Consider the following 23,823-nt stretch of genomic DNA (forward strand, 5'->3'; position numbering starts at 1 on the left):
CTGCACCAGGCTGGGAAGACTGAATCTGCAATAGGTAAGCAGCTTGGTTTGAAGAAATCAACTGTGGGAGCAATTATTAGGAAATGGAAGACATACAAGACCACTGATAATCTCCCTCGATCTGGGGCTCCACGCAAGATCTTGATCACAAGAACGGTGAGCAAAAATCCCAGAACCACACGGGGGGACCTAGTGAATGACCTGCAGAGAGCTGGGACCAAAGTAACAAAGCCTACCATCAGTAACACACTACGCCGCCAGGGACTCAAATCCTGCCGTGCCAGACGTGTCCCCCTGCTTAAGCCAGCACATGTCCAGGCCCGTCTGAAGTTTGCTAGAGAGCATTTGGATGATCCAGAAGAAGATTGGGAGAATGTCATATGGTCAGATGAAACCAAAATAGAACTTTTTGGTAAAAACTCAACTCGTCGTGTTTGGAGGACAAAGAATGCTGAGTTGCATCCAAAGAACACCATACCTACTGTGAAGCATGGGGGTGGAAACATCATGCTTTGGGGCTGTTTTTTGCAAAGGGACCAGGACGACTGATCTGTGTAAAGGTAAGAATGAATGGGGCCATGTATCGTGAGATTTTGAGTGAAAACCTCCTTCCATCAGCAAGGGCAGTGAAGATGAAACGTGGCTGGGTCTTTCAGCATGACAATGATCCCAAACACACCGCCCAGGCAACGAAGGAGTGGCTTCGTAAGAAGCATTTCAAGGTCCTGGAGTGGCCTAGCCAGTCTCCAGATCTCAACCCCATAGAACATCTTTGGAGGGAGTTGAAAGTCCGTGTTGCTCAGCAACAGCCCCAAAACATCACTGCTCTAGAGGAGATCTGCATGGAGGAATGGGCCAAAATCCCAGCAACAGTGTGTGAAAACCTTGTGAAGACTTACAGAAAACGTTTGACCTCTGTCATTGCCAACAAAGGGTATATAACAAAGTATTGAGATAAACTTTTGTTATTGACCAAATACTTATTTTCCACCATAATTTGCAAATAAATTCATAAAAAATCCTACAATGTGATTTTCTGGATTTTTTTTCTCATTTTGTCTGTCATAGTTGAAGTGTACCTATGATGAAAATTACAGGCCTCTCTCATCTTTTTAAGTGGGAGAACTTGCACAATTGGTGGCTGACTAAATACTTTTTTGCCCCACTGTATGTCAAATCTTTTCAGTCTCCTGAGGGGGAAAAGGTTTTGTCTTGCCCTTTACACGGCTGTCTTGGTATGTTTGGACTATAGGTCGACCGATTAATCGGCGTGGCCGATAGGGACGGTTTCAAGTTTTCATAACAATCGGTCATTTGCATTTTTGAATGCCGATTACATTGCACTCCACGAGGAGACTGCTTTGCAGGCTGACCACCTGTTATGCGAGTGCAGCAAGGAGCCACGGTAAGTTGCTAGCTAGAATTAAACTTATCTTATAAAAAACAATCAATCTTAACATAATCAGAAGTTAACTACAGATGGTTGATGATATTACTAGTTTAACTAGCTTGTCCTGCATTGCAAATGATCAATGCGGTGCCTGTTAATTTATCACTGAATCACAGCCTGCTTCGCCAAACGGGTGGCGATTTAACAAGCGCATTCGCGAAAAAGCACTGGCGTTGCACCAATGTACCTAATCATAAACATCAATGCCTTTCTTAAAATCAATACACAAGTATATTTTTTTAAACCTGCATTTTTAGTTAAAATAAATTAATGTTAGCAGGCAATATTAACTAGGAAAATTGTCACTTCTCTTGCGTTCTGTGCAAGCAGAGTCAGGGTATATGCAGCAGTTTGGGCAGCCTGGCTCGTTGCGAACTGTGTGAAGACCATTTCTTCCTAACAAAGACCGTAATTAATTGTCCATAATTTTACATAATTATATGACATAACATTGAAGGTTGTGCAATATAACAGCAATATTTAGACTTATGGATGCCACCCGTTATAAGAACATCCAATAGTCAAAGGTATATGAAATACAAATGGTATAGAGAGAAATAGTCCTATAATTCCTATAATAACTACAACCTAAAACTTCTTAACTGGGAATATTGAAGGCTCATGTTAAAAGGAACCACCAGCTTTCACATGTTCTCATGTTCTGAGCAAGGAACTTAAACGTTAGCTTTTTTACATGGAACATATTGCACTTTTACTTTCTTCTCCAACACTGTGTTTTTGCATTATTTAAACCAAATTGAACATGTTTCATTATTTATTTGAGACTAAATTGATTTTTATTTATGTATTATATTAAGTTAAAATAAAAGTGTTAATTCAGTATTGTTGTAATTGTCATTATTACAAATATATATACATATATAAATCGGCTGATTAATCGGTATTGGCTTTTTTTGGGCCTCCAATAATCGGTATCGGCGTTCTAAAATCATAATCGGTCAACCTCTAGTTTGGACCATGATAGTTTGTTGGTGATGTGTACACAAAGGAGCTTGAAACTCTCGACCCGCTCCACTACAGCCCCGTCGATGTTAATGGCCTGTTCAGCCCGCCTTTTCCTGTAATCCACGATCAGCTCCTTTGTCTTGCTCACATTGAGGGAGAGGTTGTTGTCCTGGCACCATACTGCCAGTTCTCTGACCTCCTCCCTATAGGCCGTCTCATTGTTGTTGGTGATCAGGCCTACCACTGTAGACACACACCCCCACCCCTTGTCTTACCAGAGGTAGCATCTCTGTTCTGCTGGTGCATGGAAAATCCCGCTAGCTCTATATTGTCCGTTTCTTCGTTCAGCCACGTCTCGGTGAAACATAAGATGTTACAGTTTTTAATGTCCCGTTGGTAGGATAATCTTAATAGTAGGTCATCGATTTTATTTTCTAACGATTGCACATCAGTAAAGAGAATGGAAGGCATTGGGAGTTTACTCGCTCGCCTCCGGCTTCTCAGAAGGATCCCCGCTCTGCGTCCCCTTTTCCGGCGTCTTTTCTTCACACAAAAGGCGTGGATCTGGGCCTGTTCCAGTGAAAGCAGGATATCCTTCTCATCGGACTCGTTAAAGGAAAACGTTTCTTCCAGTCCGCGGAGAGTAATCGCTGTTCTGATGTCCAGTAGTTATTTTCGGGCATAAGAGACGGTAGCAGCAACATTATGAACACAATAAGTTAAAAAGTAAGTTACAGAAAACGCAGCCCAAAAAAATTGCACAATTGGTTGGGAGAATGTAAAACGTCAGCCATGTTCTTCGGCGTCATCTTTACGATCTGTCGATCTGTTACTAGGATTGCAAAATGCTGTTAAATTCTGTTCCTGGAACTTTCAACCCTATTCCTGTCGTTATCTCATGGTAATGTAACTGGATGTTTTGTCCTTCCAGTCTCTCCACGGCCAGACGGTGTCCAGCGTCCCCCAGCTCCCTCTCTTCCACTGTGCCATCGACTCTGTGGACATCGGTGTGGAGATGTGTGGGATCAGGTTCCCCAACCCCTTTGGCCTGGCCTCTGCTCCCCCCACCACCAGCACAGCCATGATCCGCAGGGCCTTCGTGGAAGGATGGGGCTTCGCTCTCACCAAGACCTTCTCTCTGGACAAGGTACTCACGTCTACTCAGCTTTATATTAGTGTGTAGGTGTCTATTGGGCATTAACCAGGGATATGCTGCATCTTTGTTCTGTAGCTGGTACCATTTGATTACTGGAGCTATATATAGATATATAGATATTCAATTCAAGTGAAGAAAAGAAAGTAGAAAAAGAAAATGTAAAACAAATCACAAACTTCCCCAGATGATGCTTTCACTTGCCATTTATTTTCAATATAGCTGATTCATGTAATTTCACTGACATTCTGTATATCTTGCCCTACCGACGACATCAGCCACGCAGCTAATTTGTGACTGGAAGCCCACATTGCCTCGCTGAGTTTGTAAATGATACCTGATGTAGAGAAAGCATGAGGCGAGCGTGTCTGTCCCTGTTTTGATGAAAACATATCACTGCCTCCATCACTTGTTTTATGGACTGTCCCTTTGTCCTTTTGAAAAGGTAAACTTTCTGTTTCTTTTAAGAGAGAGTAGAGAGAGAGAAAGATTTAGAGAGCAGAAAGTGAGAGAAGGAGAGAAGGAGCCTGGATATATGGGCTTGCTATTGTTGCTACTAGAATTTCACCTCTGCTGGCTTTTGAATAAGCTTAATGTACCATGCCTGGACTTACCAAGGGAGTTCAGAGAGAAATCATGGTCAACCTGGGTATAGGGTTGTTGTATTATACTCTTTTCCTAGGCGCTTTGCTCTCAGCTGAAGCATCAAGATTGACAGCTGCACATATGATAATGATTCAGCCTCAGAATATGTTTATGTAAACTCTGTTGGTTTTTTAAAAGAATTTTACACATATGTGTGACACCCCCCCACCCATCCCCTTCACCACATCCTCCCTCTTTCACATTCTCTTGACATTTGTAGATGCCAGATTGGGGTCTAATATACTGTTGCAGCTATTGGCTGTCAGTGTAGCGCCAAAATACCAGCTGATATCTCAGTAAACAGAAATCATATTAGTCCTTATTGTGTGCTTTGCTGGTTTAAATTGTTCGGGGAGCTTTCTTTAGGGAGAGCGATAAAGAAGTTCTTAATGTCAATATGAATGAAACAGGCGGCTCTCCTTCAGTATCGTTTCAACTTAAACACAGATTACCTATTTTTTTTAATATCCTGTTTCTTTGCTCGCTAGTGCTGTTCACTGCTGGCTGCTCCTATCATAACATTACAATGTGTTGCCATTGATAGTGCTTTGAGATGCACAGTGGATTGCTGGGTGAATATGAGGATCGTTGTCCTGGCTGTTTCTAGGGCTTGTGTAAAAAGGAAAAGAATGTGATGTGAATTAACCAGCTATTATAAGGCCCAGCATAAGGAAGAGAAGGGAGAGAATAGAACAAAGCTAGGGGGGTCTACCGTTAATCTGAATTCATTAACTGTGTTGCACATTTTAAAAAATGCCACGAGGCCAACATTTTGGCCTCCTCTTCCTCTCTGTGAACTGTGAGAGCGCTGTCTGAAACAGGGGGAGCACGGGGGCCAGTGGGCCACTGTCTCTGTCCCCCCAAGCCTCTGATCTATAGCCCCGTTTCCCTCCTCAGGAGTGACGAGTACATTTTTCCTTACGTTGTACCAATTACCCAGCTGTTAAATCCCTGTGAGTGATACATGGTGCTATGTTTCAGAGACTAATTACCACATCTCTAGATGGATGTCAGTAATACACACACACACACACACACATTTACGTATATATGCGCGTGCATACACACACACATTGCCGAGGTCGTTACAGCAGGATAGTTTACCTGTAATAGCTAGGGACCATACTGTCTCAGTTAATCATTTGACTGTCTCAGGGTGGTAGAAATCACACCTGTAATTGGCTGAGCCCTGATGGGTACAGTTTCTGCCTGGCCCTAGAAGCTCCCGCATTCAAGTTTAACTGTTGTGCCAAAGTACAGAGTCACAGGTAAAGAAGATAGTGATGATGTTTCAAAGAGAAGTTGCAGGTTTTGTGTACTTAAAAAAAACGTTTCATAGAACTTATCTAGTGCATCCAACAAACGTAAGCAACTTCCTCTCAACAACTATGGAATAATGCTTTGCATTTACTTCAAAAGCAATTAAAGGGAGAGATAATAGCAGACCTCCCCACTCCACATTTACAACATTACACACACGTGTCCTTGATGAGGTGGCGAACAGTAACTACATCTCCATGGTAACCCTAACATTGTTAACACACATGTTATTGCCCGACATTGACGCACGCAGGCACGCAGGCACGCAGGCACGCAGGCACGCAGGCACGCAGGCACGCACACACACACACACACACACACACACACACACACACACACACACACACACACACACACACACACACACACACACACACACACACACACACACACACAGTTCCACAGGCCTCTGCTTCATGCACTCTGTGAATCTAACTCTACTTATTAACAACACAGTTTAATCAACTGCTCCAGCATCTTTATTAAGAGTAAGAGGTGAGGAGGTCATGTTCTGCCGATGCCACACAGATTCTCTGACGGTTTTAACCACTAGTAAATAGCATGGAGCCGTGCGTGCGTCATGGTAATTAGCATGTTATTCATCCTGTAGAAACTGGACTGGCTTTTGACTCATATAATAAGCTTTACTGCACGATTCAGACTGTTTGAACCATCAGTTGTAGGAAAAGTGCATGATGCATTCTTTGAAGGCCAATAAAACTACAATAATTGATGTATGTTTTCTTGGAATATACTGTATATCAGGATTACTCTGGTTACTTAGAATCAAGAAGGTCCTTAAAGGCACCGTAACATGCTTTCATTTCAAAACCAGCTCTAGTTTTCTATATTTCATGCAAAGTCTCAGCTTAATCAAAACGTTTTTACCAAACAAACACTGAGAAAATACATTTCCCAGTTTTCCAATACAAACAAAATGATGTGCTGATGCAATGGTATCACACCAAGTAACACTCAGATAAACTCACAGCAAGATGTAGCTAGGCATCGGGAGGAAGGATGAGATTGATGAGATTAGGAGACGAGGCTGATCTCTGGCACATACACTACATGACCAATAGTATGTGGACACCTGGTCGTCAAATATCTCATTTCAAAATCATGGGCATTAATATGGAGTTGGTCCCCACTTTGCTGCTATAACAGCCTCCACTCTTCTGGGAAGGCTTTCCACTAGATATTGGAACATTGCTGCAGGGACTTGCTTCCGTTAAGCCATGAGCATTAATGAGGTCGGGCACTGATGTTGGGCGATTAGGCCTGGCTCACATTTGCCATTCCAATTCATCCCACAGGTGTTTGATGAGGTTGAGGTCAGAGCTCTGTGCAGGCCAGTCAAGTTCCTCCACAAGGACCTCGACAAACCATTTCTGTATGGACCTCCCTTTGTGCACGGGGGCATTGTCATGCTGAATCAGGAAAGGGCCTTTCCCAAACTGTTTCCACAAAATTGGAAGCACAGAATTATCTAGAATGTCTTTGTATGCTTTTGCGTTAAGATTTCCCTTCACTGGAACTAAGGGGCCTAGCCTGAACCATTATTCCTCTTCCACCAACTTTACAGTTGGCACTGCATCAGGGCAGGTAGCGTTCTCCTGGTGTCCGCCAAACCCAGATTCGTCCGTCGGACTGCCAGTTGGTAAAGCGTGATTCATCACTCCAGAGTCCAACAGCGGCTAGCTTTACACTCCAGCCAACACTTGACATTGTGCATGGTGCTCTTAGGCTTGTCTGCGGCTGCTCGGCCATGGAAACCCATTTCATGAAACTCCCAATGAACAGTTCTTGTGCTGATGTTTGGCAGTTTGGAGCTCGGTAGTGAGTGTTTCAAACAAGAACAGATGATTTTCACGCGCAATGTGCTCAGCACTTGGCGGTCCCATTCTGTGAGCTTGTGTGGTCTACGGCTGACCCATTGTTGCTCCTAGACTTTTCCTCTTCACAATAACAGCACTTACTGTTGACCGGGGCAGCTCTAGCAGGGCAGAAATTTGATGAACTGACTTGTTGGAAAGGTGGCATCCTATGATGGTGCTGTGTTGAAAGTCAATGAGCTCTTCGACAAGGCCATTCTACTACAAATGTTTGTCTATGGAGATTACATGGCTATTTGGTCGATTTTATACACCTGTCAGCAATGGGTGTGGCTGAAATAGCCGAATCCACTAATTTTAAGGGGTGTCCACATACTTTTGTATATATAGTGTAGTTTCTCTGCCTTCTGAGCCATGCAAGAGGTAGTCACCACTCCTTTGATCTCCCAATTAAATTAGATATTATAACCGGTAAACATGTAACTAACTGTAGCTAATGAGGCTGTAGTCATCTGTATTTTCCTCTTCCTCTACACTCATACAGACACTATACAAACTCCACTTCCTCTCTAATTTGCTTGTTAAATGAATACAAACTGCTGGAGTGTGACTGCATAGTGCGTTCCGATGCCAGGTCTTTTTTTGCTGCTTTCTATTCCACATCATAGATTTTCAGATCGGTAGTAGAATAAACAGGGCCTGTCCTAAGGCAAACAAAGGATAATGGCGCTCCACTGCAGAGCGGGAGGGAGGTTGGGGAGGTAATGTCTCGAGCTCTTAATATTATTATTATTCACATTTAAGCTTCACAAGTGGTTCAGCTGTATGGTGTTGCATTGGCTACAGGCTGTGGCTGGTTAGATGGTTACTGTATATGTCTGGAGGAGTTCTTCATGAACTTCAACCCTTTGTCTCTCTCTCTCTCGCTCACTCTCTCTCGATCTCTCACTCTTTAGCAGTCTCACGATCTCTCTTTATCTCATTTGCTGACACACACGTGCACGCACACACACACATCTACACACAAATCCACACCTACACCTAACCAAAAAAGACTTGCAAGCTGCGCAAGCTTACCCTAATTAACCGTCGGCTTAATTAGACGATTCACTGTGTAATTATCAAGCAATTAGTCAACACCTCTCAGATCTCACGACTGCTTTGACAGCCATGTTTCTCTACCACCGATTCTTGTCAAAATCACCTACGTTTGATTTAACTTGTTTTCATTTTAATGTGAAACTACTTGTGCACTAGCATGAAGTAATCATTACTGATGAGGGAGGACACATGTTAGAAGATATAATGACACATGGAAGATAGCGGATTTGGTGTGTGTGGAGTTCGTCTTCCCTGGAACAACAGGAAAGTTGGAAGTCAGTGTGTAGCAGGTCTCTATCGGGTTAGAGAGAATGGGGGGATTTTCTGCTGAACAATACATGTGAAACTTTCTACGTAAGTCACTCCTTCAATGTCAATGTCTGTGGCAAACGCAATGTACAGAGTTGCTTTTTGATTCGGACCTTGAAAGCTCATTACTACTGTGACTGCGTTATCATAGTTAATGGTTAGATAGATATTACCTATGGTTGTTATTAGTGTGAGATATGTAGCAGTAGCGATGTCTGTGTGTATTAGCCTTTGCAGGACTCTAGGGGAGGAGGGAGATAGCAGAGAAGGAGTGAATGGTGAAAGAGACTAATGACCAAACTGACAGACAATATCCTTCTTCATTTATCACAGCCGACTAATATCCTTTGGCTTTGACATTCATTTATTTAGTCCCTGACAGGGCCATTCTGTCACCTACACAGTAGCATCAGTATGATGCTGCTAGCGGGTGTAAAAACTATGTGTCCAGTCCAGTTAAAGCACTAATATACATTTTGATACTTTAACAGGTTACAGAGTACGCTGACTCCCTGTACTGCTCTGTTATATTCTTATTTCTTCAGTTTGCACCGTCCTCACAAAGGGAAAGTCAAGGTCTTGCTGTATCTTGGAATGTGTTTTTGCCAATGCATCAGGGTCGTTGGAATGAAAGACTTACTGTAGCTGCTAGGGAGAGAATGATGATTGTGAGACAGAGAGATTATACACTTTATCAAAGTTCCTAGGGTGTATATTTGTTAGCTAGATGTTGTAATGGATTCAAGGTTTCTGAGTTTTATAATTGACAGGTTACAGATAGGAGATAATTACTGCGGAGGAGGCTATCTCTGTCAGGAATCTGAACTGGCATCAACAAGGATAAATGTACGTACCGTGAATACACACACAGCACACACACTGAATGCTTTTCTACCAAGGCCCATCTCGTGTAGGAGAATAGTGTATGCCCACTTGCTGACAAGCCCCTTTCCCCCCACCTCCAGTATTTGTGTTTGTGTGTGTGTTTGTGTGTGTGTTTGTGTGTGTTTGCTACCATGGCTCATCTCGTGTTGGAGAATAGCGTAGGCCCACTTGCTGACAAAGCCCTTTCCCCCACCTCCAGTGTGTGTGTGTGTGTGTGTGTGTGTGTGTGTGTGTGTGTGTGTGTGTGTGTGTGTGTGTGTGTGTCCGACACAGTAGGCACAGTAAACACCAGCAATAAATGATGGCTTAGCAAGTGTTCCATCTGCACTTGGGGGATGAAGATGAATGATGATCACAACTCCTCAGAACTGCTACATGGCCTTTTTTATTTCCCTCTCTTTAATTTTCTTTTTTTTTCTCTCTCTCGTTCCCTTGTTTATGACGTTTCCTGTTGATGGGTCAGTGGCTGGCTGCAGAGGGGGAGAAAGGAGAAGTGAGCGGGCAGCCCTTTGATTTTGCCTTCATGACTGTTCATAATGATTCATGTGTGGACTCCCAAATGGCACCCTATTTCTTATAGTGTACTACCACTGACCAGAGCCCTATTGGAATAGGGTGTCATTTGGGATGCAGTTTTGGTAATAATGGAATCAAGAGGCTCTGGTTCTGCTACATAACATCATGCTAGCATAGCAATACACACAGTATACCCAAAGAGCCTCTATCCATATAATGCTTATAGATGTTTTATATCCAAAAAGACCAATGCCATGTTTACACTTTTACGAACTGAGAATTCTCAACTCCACAATATGTACATCACATCTTAATGGAGTTGAGAGGCGATGAGTTTTGGGAGAGTGTTCATCTGACTACATCGAGTTGGTAGCAATCGATACTTGTGAAAATGTCCATTCTTTAATGCGTACCTTGAACCTATGTTTGTCCTGTGTAAAGATGTTATTTTATTTCGGTGTTGAAATCTAGTTTTTTATAAAAACTTCATTCTATGTTACCTCTGTCAAATTGCGCCGCATAATGCACTGTTTTCCAATGGAGTATGACGTTTATGACTGCAAACATGCACTACCATTCGATACTTTTATAAATATCAATTGTTTAACACTTACTGTGTAACTGTGCTCGTCCTTGATTCTTATAGATTTGCCAGTGGGAGTTGGAGTCCATTGTTTTGGAAAAGAAATTACATTCCAATCTGCCATGCATTGACGGGGCTGCTCCTCCGATAACAAACAACGATTTCCTTGGCGCAGGTCGCGTAAAATGCTATTATATTAAAAACGACAGATTGCAGCAACCAAGGAAAAGAAAGCCTTTACACAGGACATACATGGGTGCACATTTAGGAATGGACTGATACCGACTCGATGTAGTTGTAAGTAAACTCATCGCCACTCAACTCCATTGTATCGTGGAGTTGAGAATTTTGAGTGACACTTTTACAACGCATTTCATTTTGGTTTTATCTCAGTTTATCTCACTTTATTTGGATAGTTTGGATATTCCATCTGTAGATGCTCTACAAGTGGTCTTACTATCAACAAACTATCTGTTTATAAACAACCGCTTGCTAAGGTTACAGTTAGGGTTAGGTTCAGAATAACACTGGAATGTCTGAGAATGGCGCTGGAATATATAGCGACCGTTTTACGGGCTCCTGACCAATTTTGCAATTTATTAGCTGATCTTAACTACATAATGTTTCCGCCATCAATTCCTATGACTGAAAAGAGCTCCTGGACATCAGAAAAGCGATCACTAACCTCGATTTGGATGAAGATTTATACTTCAATCAGTTGGCGGCGCAGGACATACTACTCACCCCGGACAAGGCCCTAATCCCAGTCACTCGGAAGAGAAAGAGACGACGTTACAGAGGCTGACGTGCAGGCACCATGATGAAACTACTGTACAGCGGCGAGTAAATAAACCACCTCTACCCTCTGCTCTATTGGCAAATGTAGAATCACTGGAGAACAAACTGGACGAGCTCCTTTCGAGACTATCCTATCAATGGGACCTGAAGAACTGTAATCCTATGTTTCTCAGATACTTGGCCATGTAGGACATGGATAATATTCTAGCTGGTTTTGCTAATCTTCGGCAGGAGAGAACGGCAGCGTCGGGTAAGCTTTAAGGGGTGGTGGTCTGTGTCACTTTGTTAACAACAGCTGGTGCACAATCTTTAATATTAAGGAAGTCTGGAGGTTCTGCTCACCTGAGTTAGAATACCTTATGATAACTTTAGACCATACCATTTACCAAGAGTGTTTTAATCCATATTTTTCATAGCTGTCTATTTACCACATATCATCGAGCTGTATAGGGCCATAAGCAAACAAGAAAATGCTCATCCGGAGGTGGCGCTACTAGTGGCCTGTGATTTTAATGCAGGAAAACTGTAAAACGTTTTACCTAATTTCTACCAGCATGTCACTTGTGCAACTAGAGGCGAATACACTTTAGATCACCTTTTCTCCACACACAGAGACTCATACAAAACTCTCCCTCGCCCTCCATTTGGCAAATCTGACCACTATATCCTCCTGATTCCTGCTTACTAGCAAAAACTCAAAAAGGAAGTGCCAGTGACACGCTCAATATGGAAGTGGTCTGATGATGCGGATGCTAAGCTACATGACTGTTATGCTAGCACAGACTGGAATATGTTCCAGGACTCATCCAATGGCATTAAGGAGTTTACCATATCAGTCACTGGGTTCATTACTAAGTGCATCGACGATGTCGGCCCCACAGTGACCGTACGTACATATCCCAACCAGAAGCTATGGATTTACAGACAACATCCGCACTGAGCTACGCCCTCTGACAAACCATCAAACAGGCAAAGTATCAATACAGGACTAAGATTGAATCATACTACACTGGCTCTGACGCTCGTCGGACGTGGCAGGGCTTGCAAGCTAATTCGGATTACAAAGGGCAATCCATCTGCGTGCTCCCAGTGACGCGAGCCTACCAAGCGAGCTAAATAGCTTCTATGCTCACTTTGATGCAAGCAACACTGAACCATGCGTGAATGCACCAGCTGTTCAAGACGACTGTGGGATCACACTCTCTGTAGCCGATGTGAGTAAGACCTTTAAACAGGTTAATACTCATAAGGCCGCAGGGCCAGACAGATTACTCAGAGCATGCGCTGACCAGCTGGCAAGTGTCTTCACTGACATTTTCAAACTCTCCCTGACGCAGTATACAGCTCAGTGTTCAACGCCATAGTGCCATCCAAGCGTATCACTAAGCTAAGGATCCTGGGACTGAACACCTCCCTCTGAAACTGGAGCTGATCGTGGACTACAGGAAACGGAGGGCCGAGTACGCCCCTAGTCATATTGACAGGGCTGTAGTGGATCGGGTCGAGAGCTTCATGTTCCTCGGTGTCCACATCACTAAGGATATATCATGGTCCAAACACACCAACACAATCATGAAGAGGGTACTACAACACCTGTGCTCCCGCCATCCAGGACCTCTATACCAGGCGGTGTCAGAGGAAGGTCCTAAATATTGTCAAAGACTCCAGCCACCCAACTTGCACGACAAGCGGTACTGATGCAAGTCTGAAACCAACGGGACCCCGAACAGCTTCTATCCCCAAGCTATATGACCGCTAAATAGTTAGTCCAGGTAGCTATTTGGTTAAGTATTTAATTATTATTATTTATTTTTTTACATTTTCTGCTGCTACTGTTTAGTATCTGTCGCTTTATTCCAAGTTATATGTACATACAGTGCATTCGGAAAGTATTCAGACCCCTTGACTTTTTCCACGTTTTGTTATGTTACTGCCTTGTATTAAATAGTTTTTCCCCCTCATTAATCTAAACACAATACCCCATAATGACAAAGCAAAAACAGGTTTTTAGAATTTTTTGCAAATGTATTAAAAATAAAAAACTGAAGTTTCACATTTACATAAGTATTCAGACCCTTTACTCAGTACTTTGTTGAAGCAACTTTGGCAGCGATTACAGCCTCGAGTCTTCATGGGTATGACGCAACAAACACACTTGTATTTGGGGAGTTTCTCCCATTATTCTCAGCACATCCTCTCAAGCTCTGTCAGGGTGAATGAGTAGCTATGCTGCACAGCTATTTTCAGGTGTCTCTAGAGATGTTAGATCGGGTTCAAGTCCGGGCTCTGGCTAGGCCACTCAACGACATTCAGATACTTGTCCCGAAGCCACTTCTGCATTGTTTTGGCTGTGTGTTTAGGGTCGTTGTACTGTTGGAAAGTGAACCTTCACTCCAGTCTGAGGTCCTGAGCGCTCTGGAGCAGGTTTTCCTCAAGGATCTCTCTGTACTTTGCTGCGTTCATCTTTCCCACGATCATGACTAGTCTCGCAGTACCTGCCACTGAAAAACATACCCGCAGCATGATGCTGCCACCACCATGCTTCACCATAGGAACGGTGCCAGGTTTCCTCCAGACGTGATGCTTGGCATTCAGGCCAAAGAGTTCAATCTTGGTTTCATCACACCAGAGAATCTTGATTCTCATGGTCTGAGTCCTTTAGGTCCCTTTTGGCAAACTCCATGTGGGCTGTCATGTGCCTTTTACTGAGGAGTGGCTTCGGTTTGGCCACTCTACCATAAAGGCCTGATTTGGTGGAGTACTGCAGACATGGTTGTCCTTCTGGAAGGTTCTCCCATCTCCACAGAGGAACTCTGGACCTCTATCATAGTGACCGTCAGATTCTTGGTCACCTCCCTGACCAAGGCCTTTCTCTCCAAATTGCTCAGTTTAGCTGGGCGGCCAGCTCAAGGAAGAGCCTTGGTGGTTCCAAACTTCTTCCATTTTTAGAATGATGGAGACCACTGTGTTCTTGGGGACCTTCAATGCTGCAGACATTTTTTGGTACCCTTCCCCAGATCTGTGCCTCGACACAATCCTGTCTTGGAGCTCTACAGACAATTCCTCCGACCTCATGGACTGGTTTTTGCTCTGACTTGCACTGTCAACTGTGGGACCTTTATATAGACAGGTGTGTGCCTTTCCAAATCATGTTCAATCAATTGAATACCACAGGTGGACTCCATTCAAGTTGTAGAAACCTCTCAAGGATGATCAATGGAAACAGGATGCGCCTGAGCTCAATTAACAGTCTCATAGCAAAGGGTCTGAATAAAGTATTAAATATTTTAAATTTTTATCAATGTGCAAAAAAAATCTTAACCTGTTTTCGCTTTGTCATTATGGGGTATTGTTTGTAGATTGATGAGAAAAAATATTTGATCAATTTTAGAATAAGGCTGTAACGTATCAAAATGTGGAAAAAGGGACGAGGTCTGAATACTTTCCGAATGCACTATCTACCTCGATTACCTCGTACCGCACATCGACTTGGTACTATTACCTCATGTACATAGTCAAGTTGTCATTACTCATTGTGTGTGTGTTCTAACTTTTATTATTACGTGTTTTACTTTTCTATTATTTCTCTATTGTCTTTCTCTCTGCATTGTTGGGAAGTAAGCATTTCACTGTTAGTCCACACCTGTTGTTTCCAAAACATTTTGATTTGGTAAGGGTTGAGGTTAGGGTTAGACTAGGCATAGGGTTGGTAGATATTGAAATGTTTCTGATATTCTGTAGAGCATCTACAGATGGACTTTCCAAATAAAGTGTTACCTAGTTTTTTCTTTCCAATAGCAATGACATAATTTAACATCTGCATGTTATTTTTAGCACAGAGAGGTTTTACTTAAAATTCCAACATCAAATACTTACAGTACCAGTCAAAAGTTTGGACACACCTACTCATTCCAGGGTTTTTCTTTATTTTCACCATTTTCTACATTGTAGAAACATTGTGAAGACATCAAAACTATGAAATAACACATGGAATCATGTAGTAACAAAAAAAGTGTTAAACAAATTAAAATATATATTATATTTGAGATTCTTCAAAGTAGCCACCCTTTGCCTTGATGACAGTTTTGCTTCTTCTAGTGCAGTCGCAAAAACCATCAAGTGCTATGAGTTACCAGCCTCAGAAATTGCAGCCCAAATAAATGCTTCACAGAGTTCAAGTAATAAACACATCTCAACATCAACTGTTCAGAGGAGACTGCATGAATCAGGCATTCATGGTCGAATTGCTGCAAAAAAAACACTACTAAAAGGACACCAAAATGATGAAGAGACTTGCTTGGGCCAAGAAAAATGAGCAAATGACATTTGACCGGTGGAAACATGTCCTTTGGTCTGATATGTCCAAATTTGAGATTATTGGTCCAACCACTGTGTGTTTGTGAGATGCAGAGTAGGTGAACGGGTAGTCTCCATATGTGTGGTTCCCACCTTGAAGCATGGAGGAGGAGGTTTGATGGTGTGGGGGTGCTCTGCTGATGACACTGCCTGTGATTTATTTAGAACTCAAGGCACACTTAACCAGCATAGTTACCACAGCATTCTGCAGTGATACGCCATCCCATCTGGTTTGCCCTTAGTGGGACCATCATTTGTTTTTCAACAGGACAATGACCCAACACACCTCCAGGCTGTGTAAGGGCTATTTGACCAAGGAGGAGAGTGATGGAGTGCTGCATCAGATGACCTGGCCTCCACAATCAACCGACCTCAACCCAATTGAGATGGTTTGGGATGAGGTGGACCGCAGAGTGAAGGAAAAGCAGCCAACAAGTGCATTATGTGGGAACTCCTGTTGGAAAAGCATTCCAGGTGAAGCTGGTTGAGAGAATGCCAAGAGTGTGCAAAGCTGTCATCAAGGCAAAGGGTAGCTGCTTTGAAGATTCTCAAATATAACATATATTTTGATTTGTGTAACACTTTTTTGGTTACTGCATGATTCCGTATGTGTTATTTCATAGTTTTGATGTCTTCCCTATTATTCTACAATGTAGAATATACAAATAATGAAAAACCCTTGAATGAGTAGGTATGTCCAAACTTTTGACTGGTACTGTAAATACTAGCTGTTCTTTTTGAGTACATTGTATTAGTTCTTGCTGTTCTATATCACTCTTAAGAAGTTCCCATGCATTTTACCCTCAGTCCGATGACGATCTTTACTGGCAGACATGCCACTCTGCCTCTGAATGGTAAAATATTTGACTTGGTATTAGCTCTAGTCTGTGGTCTAATGTGGAGGATTATCTCCTTTAAGTCTGTATGTACTGCTCTTGACCTCTCCTGTCGAGAGAGAGAGAGAGAGAGAGAGAGAGAGAGAGAGAGAGAGAGAGAGAGAGAGAGAGAGAGAGAGAGAGAGAGAGAGAGAGAGAGAGAGAGAGAGAGAGAGAGAGAGAGAGAGAGAGAGAGAGAGAGAGAGAGAGAGAGAGAGAGAGAGAGAGAGAGTTTTACTTCCCCAGGGCATCAAAACATATGTTGTAAAATAGACAATCATTTAATATCACAGGAAAAAAGAAAGAGGACATTAAGAAAAAGAAGAACAAAACCTAAAAGAGAATGTATTCACTTAACAATTATGTCCATTACCCCCAACCTCTCTTAGCAGTAATGACAGTCCCCATCACCACGATAAATGTGGTTCAAATTATTTATCTCTCTCTCAAATATTCAACACATACAAATACACGGCTAAAAACGTAATATGATACAATAAAAAACTGTAAATGTGTCGTGATGCAGGTGTTTAGATGTTGTACACATTAAATGTTGTCTCTCTCTCTCTCGTTCTTTCTCTTCTCTCGTTCTTTCTCTCTCTCGAATTCCAACTGTGGAAAGGATTTACCATGATAAGGCCATTGAAGCAATGACCGTATAGCTGCTTGTGTTAATAATCACAGAATATAGCTCAAAATCACAAGAGGGGCTTTGTTGGTGTGTATGTGTGTGTCTGTATGTGTGTCTCTGTGTGCGTGCGTGCATCTGTGTGCAGGTGCGTGTGTGTGTGTGTGTGTGTCACAGACGGTGCAGTCCACTGCATTTGATTAGTATTTCTCGCATGTGTTCCTTTCTCAAAAGGCTGCTTGCTGTACTGGGGGGATTAGAGACCTGTGTAGACGTGATAAAGCCAAGTCGGCCCCTAAACATAAACAGACCTGTTAACCAATCACATGAGAGAAAGGGAAGTCAGCTCGCCTCGCTACCATTGTCCATTTCGACACGATCCTTCTTGTCAGGGGACAGCAGGGTAGCCCTGTTTCCCAACCAGGCAAGGAGTCCTTGAAATTAAAGAAGTAGTCAGACTGCTCGGCAGACATTTTAATCCATGCACTCAATAACAAGTAAAGGCCTTCCGGTCACACCTGGACCGGACTTACTATTTTCTACATGGTCTAGCTAGCTGGACAATTCTGTTGAAATTAAATGTATTTTGTTATGTAACACGGAGAGAGATGGGAAAAGAGAGTGTGTGTGTGAGAGAGAAAGGTGGAAGCGGAGAGAGAGAGTTGGAGGAGAGAGAGAGAAAGAAAGGTGGAGGAGGAGGAGGAGGGAGGAGAAGTAGGGGACTAGCCTTATCTCTTGCTACTGTATGTGGCACCTGTGTCTCGGTGGCATGCTGTTGCTCTCCCTTTGGGCAATTTTCATGGTTTCCAGTAGTTTAATATTAAAACTCATGTTCCGCCCTGTCTTGATAATAAATAAGCCCAGCAGCGTAATGTTCCCTGGTCACAGTCTTCATTAAATAGCAACTTGTAGATCCGCCCCAAGCCCTGGGGATGGCTGCCTCAATTCTCCACACTCGTCCGCCCCCCCCTCCCCCTTTTCTTATTTCTTTGTCACCTGAGGGTACCACCACACTTCTATGATAAAATGGGGAGAGGAAAAACACTATTTTCAATGTTTCTGTACAAATTAGGAACAACTTCTTCAAGCTTCTATAAGACAAATATTATATTAATCCTGGATAGACATAGACAAACCTGTGATTACCTATATCCCTAAGTAGGTTTGACTCTACATACAACTGTCCGAGCTAACGCTTGTGGGGAATGTAGAATCTGTGAAATCCTATAGAACCAGCTATAGTGTGATTCGTTATAGTGTGGAACACTTGAACCGACAGCACCGTTTGGCAGATAAAGGGTTAAAAAGGGAACTCAGCTTGTGGCCATGCTGCGTCTTATTCAGACATGCAAATTAGTACTAATTACAGCTAATTAATGTTTTTTGTCTATGTAGTTCGAAAAATGTCCAAATGTTATGAAATTAAGTTACCATGCTATTATCTTAATTGTTTGCATTAAGGTTGTTCCCTAAATATATATGTAAATTAATTCAGCTTCGTTAATGGTTACTTTCTAATAGGCATTAGTTAATTAGGAAAATAATATGTGTAATATTAATTATAATGTAAATTCAACTTTAGATATGGTTAAAAAAAAATGGAATCATCTCTATTTAGATTTAGTCAAGCTATTAATTACAATTTTACCCAGTTTATTCTGCACAGTAATAAACATAAGTTATGTCCTCAAAAGGCCAAATATGAGCTCAATATACAGTGCAAGTTGCAACACAATGCAAACCAAACAAGCTAGCTACTGTACAGGATCTGCACTGTACCTTTTCCCCTAATACTGTACACTGAAGGCCAATTGTTTGTTGTTCTACACATAGTGACCTTCTATTTGTAGTACTTGTATGTGTTTTGAGATGTGCCAAAGCCATCAGCAGGTTGGTCAACGCATTAGCTTGGTTGTAAGCTGCCAGGTGCCTCCCCTGGCCTGGACTGGCCCAGGCTTGGATGTGATGTGTACTGCACTCTGATTACACTTCCAGGGGACGACTTCACAAAAATGCTGTTCCTTTTCTCTTCCTCTGTTCCCCTTCACAGGAATGTAATTACTGCTGGACATTATGGCCGTTTGGCAGATTTTTTGTCCATGAACCATTGCCAGGTTTGATGTATGTTTCTGTCGCGTGGAGGGTAAATCTGAGAGAGAGAGAGAGAGAGAGAGAGAGAGAGAGAGAGAGAGAGAGAGAGAGAGAGAGAGAGAGAGAGAGAGAGAGAGAGAGAGAGAGAGAGAGAGAGAGAGAGAGAGAGAGAGAGAGAGAGAGAGAGAGAGAGAGAGAGAGAGAGAGAGAGAGAGAGAGAGAGAGAGAGAGAGAGAGAGAGAGAGAGAGAGAGAGAGACTTCTGAAGGGGTGAGGGGGATCTCAAAGTGCTCATTCAGCAAAAAAAGACAACCTTATGCTACATAAAACAGAGAGAGAGAGAGACAGAACAAGACAGAGACAGAGCTGCCTACTGAGATTATATTATTAAATCATTTCAAGCTGATGAATTAATTCCTTTATTTTGTAATGTAAACGCTTTTCTTTCAGTGTTGACTGCACTTTATCATCTGGGCTGTATTTCTAAAGAGTTGCTCCGGTCAGTATCTGATTAAATATGAAGTTAGTTCAGACTACAAAGCCCCCTGGGATGAAGAAAAAGAAAAAAAAACATTGAGTTTGTGTCATGTATTTTTATAAAATATTACTGTAATTGTCTTTTTTTATGGTGTTTTACAGGGGAAAAAAATAATTTAGAACATATGACTGGTTACAGGACTTCCAACACCTTGGAAGAGATCCATTGAACTGAAGTAAAAGCTAGGACTGCTCGGATATTTACTCCTACCGCTGTAGATTTATGAAACTGTACGTGTAGGTAATGACATATATGAAATGGCCTGCAGAAATAGAAAAGGTCTCATCTGAGGAGTACACGTGTACGTGTGCTACTGAATAAAATGAGTTTAGTATAACATTACAACCACTGTAACATCATTGTCTTGCTTTCTTGTTCCCTAGCTTTTAGTCACTTGGAGGTGCACTAAAAAAGGGTTTACTTTATAACATTGTTCCCTAGCTTTTGTTCACTAGCTTTTGTTCACTTTTGAAGTGCACTTAATGGTTTTACTCTATATAACTACTATAACATTGTTTTGTTGCTCTCTTGTTCCGTATAGGACTTGGTGACCAACGTGTCTCCCCGTATCGTGCGTGGGACGACCTCAGGCCCCATGTTCGGTCCGGGACAGAGCTCCTTCCTCAATATCGAGCTGATCAGTGAGAAGACTGCTGCCTACTGGTGCCAGAGTGTTACCGAGCTCAAAGCTGACTTCCCCAACAAGGTAAGTTACTGCCCTATGTGCCTTGATCAAAATAAGTGTACTATAGGGACTAGGATGCCATTTGGGACACACTCCCACAGTATATCTGTCTAATGAGCTTGTATTGAAACAGCAGAAGGGAGTGCCATTCGTTCAAGGTGTTGCAATGTATTGCTTTGTTTATGCTGGATACTGCAATGACAATGACAACATGCTTTTACCCTGCAAACAAAAATTGGTTATTAGGACGTCCCCGGAACGTCACGAAATGGTTGGCTTAAGTCATGAGGACGTTGTGTCATGGTCCTGTGGACATTTTTAGGATGTTCTTGGGATGTTGTGTCATTGTAACCTGGAGGTTCTGTTTAGTTCCCAGTTTGTTCTGGGGATGTCCCCATTTCGGAACTTTGTTTCATGGTCCTCCAGGGGATCATGACACAACATCCCGAAAACATTCTGAAAAAATCCTTGGGGACATCCCCAGAACAAACCGGGGACTAGACAAAACCTCCAGGGGGGACCATGACACAACGTCCTGACCACTTTAGGCAACCATTTTTGTTTGCAGGGACGTTTCCTTGGGACCATCACGCAATGTCCTGAAGACTAGTAAAATGACAGTCCTGAAAACGTCCTTAAAAGATCCTGACATGGTCTTCAGTGATGTGCTGGTAACTTACAGTGATTTACACAAATGTCCCCCAGGGAATGGACCATCATGCGACGTCCTCTTGACCATAATGAAACATCCCCTTGTGGTCATTGAATGTCCCATATATAACTTCCTATCAGGACCAAATAGGAACAAAAATACCTTATAATAACATTATACTGTGACCAAACCGGGACCTGTACTGAACATCCTCTTATGGTCCCGAGGTTAACGTCATGTGTTAATGTTCCAATTAACAGAACATCAGAGGGATAACTTCTCGCAAAAACCCTTAAAGGGACCTAATGGGAACGTTGCCTAATGTTCTGAGTACGTTCTGTGTTTGCTGGGTAATTTGTTAATTTCTAAGAGTTTATTGTTCTCCAACTTTTGGAAACTCCAGATGTACAGTATCAAAGGATTCATTGATGTTCCCCTGGCCATTGTTAATGAAAGTCTGAGAGGAATAATGTCACTGATGCCCTGCATTCGCTTCAACAGCTATTGTTAGGTGGATGAAAAAAGACGGTGTGAAATGCCTCTTGTGGTTTTTAGATCCGTCATAGTGTGTTTCTCCTCCCTAGCCCTTTCACAGATCCAGAATGAAGCAGGACAAAGCACTGAGCTCTGTGTTTCCCTGTAAATTAGCGCTTCTGGGATATGTTTCATTGGAACACAAAGGAGCACGGGGGGGTGCTATGCCTGTGTGTGTGCGTGACCAGACTGAGCTCTCTCTCAAACTGTACCATGACCTGTAAAGCACACAGACAGAGTACCTTTTTTTTTTACCTGACAAACAGTGCACCAAAGGAAATACTGGCCTATTTGCCCTTCCAATTACCCCAATAGCACCTAGCTTTTTAGGTCAGAGCAGTCTGGACAAATAGCCCCGATTGAGGTGCCGTCCACCAAGTGCCAAATGTGTTCTCATTATCCCTAGTGGTGCTAATGGAGTGGAGTTAAGGAGAGGGGGAGGGAGCGAAAATTGTCGCACATTTTCCCGTGGGCTATCGGCTGATTCGGCTCTAGGTGACAGTTTCCAGGTGATGTATCAGGTGAGGTATCTCCATGGATACCATGGTGTTGTTAGCGGTAATGGGGAAGAAGAAGTCATTTCTGTAGTGTATAGCTCAGGGCTCCATGGCTCTGTGGTTGAGCTGATAATAACAAGATGATCCTCTCACACACACAAAGATGGGCATGGACACATGCATGCACGCGCATATTCAAACACACACATTCACACAGCATCAGATGGTTTGCAGTGGATGTAACTTGTTTAGACCGTGCAGTGCTTTGTTACTGTGTTGTTGAGAGAGACACACACACACACACCACCAGTGCCATAGCCGTTGAGATACCAAACAACATCAAGGACAACTATTCAGTATAATTGTACATTTTGCTCTGTTTTACCATCTCCATTTTGTGTGCTTCATCTGTAGTTACAGTTTCTCTAGCCACACGAGGAGAAACTAGCTAAGCCGAGTCGGCGCACCCTCTCATAACATCACCTATGAAAGTTGAATATTCCTGTATACAGAAAGCTCCAATATGACTAATATGTCAAGCAGGGCCTGCATATTGGTCATGGTAAATGTCATGGAGTCAAGGGGAGCTTTCACTTTATTTGCACAGTTAAATCTAGGTCTATTTAAACCTTCATTAAACCACAGCAGGGCTGGAGTTGCGTCTTGGTGTGTGTCTGTCTGGTGTGGATTGAGAAACCTTCATGCTGTACCTGGCTAGAAGGAGATTTATATCTACTAGATATTTGTCGCTGGAGGGGGCTCAGCCTTTCTGTTTAATGTCCTCCCCTGGATCCTAACTCTGTTTTTAGAAGGCCTGCTGTTGGAATGAGTAACATTAACTGTCTTTAACAACTTTAATACTTAGTACAATAATATAGTGTAACAGTTAATATCATGGCAAGAAGAGAGGAAGCTGTACAAGGCGGTCACAGTACTTGATTAATAGCTACTTAGCATCAGCATTTACTTTGAATTCCTTATAGTGTTGATACAGAAGGAAAGTTGTAGTGTGATCTAATACACACACACACAGTTTCCAGACAGTTATAACACAAAGCAGGCACATCAGATATATGTGGTCAGGAATAATGTTCCTCAATATCTCCAGAAGACGTCCTCTGCCTCCCAGCCAATGGGTGTAGTAGCTCTTACCTCTTTGTGGATTGGACCCATCGGGTATCCTCAGCATCATGTCTATACATCATGGTCCTTTTTATTTCTGTGATTACTTAAAACCGGGAGGCAATATTAAGAAGCAGGGGCCTATATAACCTGTTTTATAGAGGGCTTATTGTATGTCTGGAGGAGAGAGACCTAGTCTAATCCACTCAGAGCCTCCTGCAAATACATGTGTAGGATCTTAATTTGATCTCCCTGTTGCAAGAGAACTTTCCTGAAATGCGGGAC

General features: G+C 42.6%; 1 protein-coding gene across 3 annotated transcripts in view; it reads left to right on the forward strand.

Moving 5' to 3' along the window:
• LOC120028105 (dihydropyrimidine dehydrogenase [NADP(+)]-like) overlaps positions 1 to 23,823 on the forward strand; it is a 220,615-nt gene that overhangs the window by 108,081 nt on the left and 88,711 nt on the right. For all 3 annotated transcript variants that reach the window (XM_038973280.1, XM_038973281.1, XM_038973279.1), the window contains exons 13-14: positions 3,348 to 3,563; positions 20,590 to 20,754. In XM_038973280.1, coding sequence (XP_038829208.1) covers positions 3,348 to 3,563; positions 20,590 to 20,754 — 381 coding nt within the window. The remainder of the gene's footprint in view (positions 1 to 3,347; positions 3,564 to 20,589; positions 20,755 to 23,823) is intronic.

The sequence above is a fragment of the Salvelinus namaycush genome, chromosome 33, assembly GCF_016432855.1.
Source record: "Salvelinus namaycush isolate Seneca chromosome 33, SaNama_1.0, whole genome shotgun sequence".
NCBI lineage: Eukaryota > Metazoa > Chordata > Actinopteri > Salmoniformes > Salmonidae > Salvelinus > Salvelinus namaycush.